This window comes from Pteropus vampyrus, unplaced genomic scaffold (genome assembly GCF_000151845.1).
Source record: "Pteropus vampyrus isolate Shadow unplaced genomic scaffold, Pvam_2.0 Scaffold125, whole genome shotgun sequence".
Taxonomy (NCBI): domain Eukaryota; kingdom Metazoa; phylum Chordata; class Mammalia; order Chiroptera; family Pteropodidae; genus Pteropus; species Pteropus vampyrus.
In genome coordinates, this window is record NW_011888906.1 from 2,305,813 (window position 1) to 2,307,764 (window position 1,952).

The window sequence follows — 1,952 nt, forward strand, 5'->3', positions numbered from 1 at the left end:
GCCAGCCCCTAGGGAATTGCTCCCTTCTTTCCTCTCCTTCAGCTGCACATAGCTGGAGCCAATGGATACCTGCGTGCAGCCGAGCTCCTCCTGGACCACGGAGTGCGTGTGGATGTGAAAGACTGGGATGGCTGGGAGCCACTGCACGCGGCTGCCTTCTGGGGACAGGTAGTTCTCACCCACAGGGCCTTGAGGGAGACCAGCACAGGGTCAACCTGCTGTCCTTCGGGCTGGCAGTTGGTTCAAAAGAACAGAAGACCCACTTAAGGTGTTGACTATAGCTAGTTTATGGGACATAAAAAGGCCAAGGGAGTTTGCAAAAACATTTGACAAGTTGTTTTCTAACGGGATGGTAATCAAATTTGCCAAATTAGAAAATTCCCAGCATTTCTGCTTTGAGTAGTTTCTGCATTTGTTTCCCAAATATAAAACTCTGATTGTAGCTTTTACAATCCCTCCATAGACGCCTGACAGCTTCAGAGTTATGGCTGACCCTTCTTCTGTCCCTTGGTACAGGCATGCTAGAGGAAGTGTCAAGTACATTGCATCCCAGGATTTCTGGCCCAGGGTGCAGAGCCTTCCCTGAGAATCAACTTTGCCCTACCATTCTTTGGGTCACATCCTAAGAAGCTGTGAGCACTCTCTACCTCCTAGGCTTTCTGAGCCTGAGGCAGAGGGAATATGGGCTTCTTCCTATGTTTCAGATGCAGATGGCAGAGCTATTGGTATCCCACGGGGCCAGTCTCAGTGCTAGGACATCCATGGATGAGATGCCAATAGGTAAGTCCAGCATAACACCTGGTACACACATAGGCGTTCATTAATTTCTGGATGGGTAGAGACATAAATGGATGAATATATGGTTGGATAAATACTAGATTGGTCTTTAGATGGATAGATGTATGAATAAATAAATTAATGGATGGATAAATAGATGGATGGATACATAGACAAATGTATGCATAAGTGGATGAACACATGGATGGATGGATGGATGGATGGATGGATGGATGGATGGATGGATGGATGGATTGTTGGATGAATAAAAGAATAGATGGGTAGGGGATGAATCTATGGATGGATGACTAGGTCTGTGAACAGATAGATGAATGGAAGGATCAGTTGGGTTGAGTGAGTAAGGATATAGAATTTTAGCATCTTTGAATAATTTCTTGCTTGGGCTACATGAGGTACATGCTTGTTTCTGTTGATACTTTTCGTGTCAGTGAAGAGTTGATTGACTTTTCTTGGAAACTATCAAAGATATATGACTCCTTTGGTCATAGCTGTGAACCTTAGGAGTTGTGACTGTGCACGGAATCTGGGTTTCCTGTTCTTAGTCTCCTCTAAAGATTGGGTTGTAGCCCAGGAAATAAAGCTGGCATTGTTTTCTCTCCTTTCTGCGTATCCCAAAGGATGCTGGGAGTTTTCGGTGGGTTGGGGTGGTAGCTCCTCTGGCCTGGAGGGCCCCCCACAACAGACTCCTCTGCCATTTCAGACCTGTGTGAGGAGGAGGAGTTCAAGGTCCTACTGCTGGAGCTAAAACACAAGCACGACGTGATCATGAAGTCACAGCTGAGGCACAAGTCGTCCTTGAGCCGGAGGACGTCCAGTGCAGGCAGCCGTGGGTAAGTCAGGGGCTGGGCAGCCAGGGGTTCCCATACATGCTCATGCATCTAGTGCCCAGATGCAGGTTCCAGCATCCCCATCTCTCCCTTCAGGAAGGTGGTGCGTCGAGCCAGCCTGTCGGATAGGACCAACCTGTACAGGAAGGAGTATGAGGGAGAGGCCATTCTGTGGCAGCAGCGGAGTGCGGCCGAGGATCAGCGGACCTCGACCTACAACGGGGACATCAGGGAGACCAGGACAGATCAAGAGAATAAGGACCCAGTGAGTGTGCCTCATGCCCCAGTGTCAGCTGCTGCCTTGGGAGGAGGACAGGGCCCCAGCCT

The 1,952-nt window shown here is 49.0% G+C and overlaps 1 protein-coding gene across 1 annotated transcript in view; it reads left to right on the top strand.

The window, feature by feature from the left end:
• PPP1R16B (protein phosphatase 1 regulatory subunit 16B) overlaps positions 1-1,952 on the top strand; it is a 101,514-nt gene that overhangs the window by 91,268 nt on the left and 8,294 nt on the right. The window contains exons 7-10 of the mRNA XM_011366603.2: positions 43-168; positions 705-780; positions 1,499-1,628; positions 1,722-1,890. Of these exons, the coding sequence (XP_011364905.1) occupies positions 43-168; positions 705-780; positions 1,499-1,628; positions 1,722-1,890 (501 nt within the window). The remainder of the gene's footprint in view (positions 1-42; positions 169-704; positions 781-1,498; positions 1,629-1,721; positions 1,891-1,952) is intronic.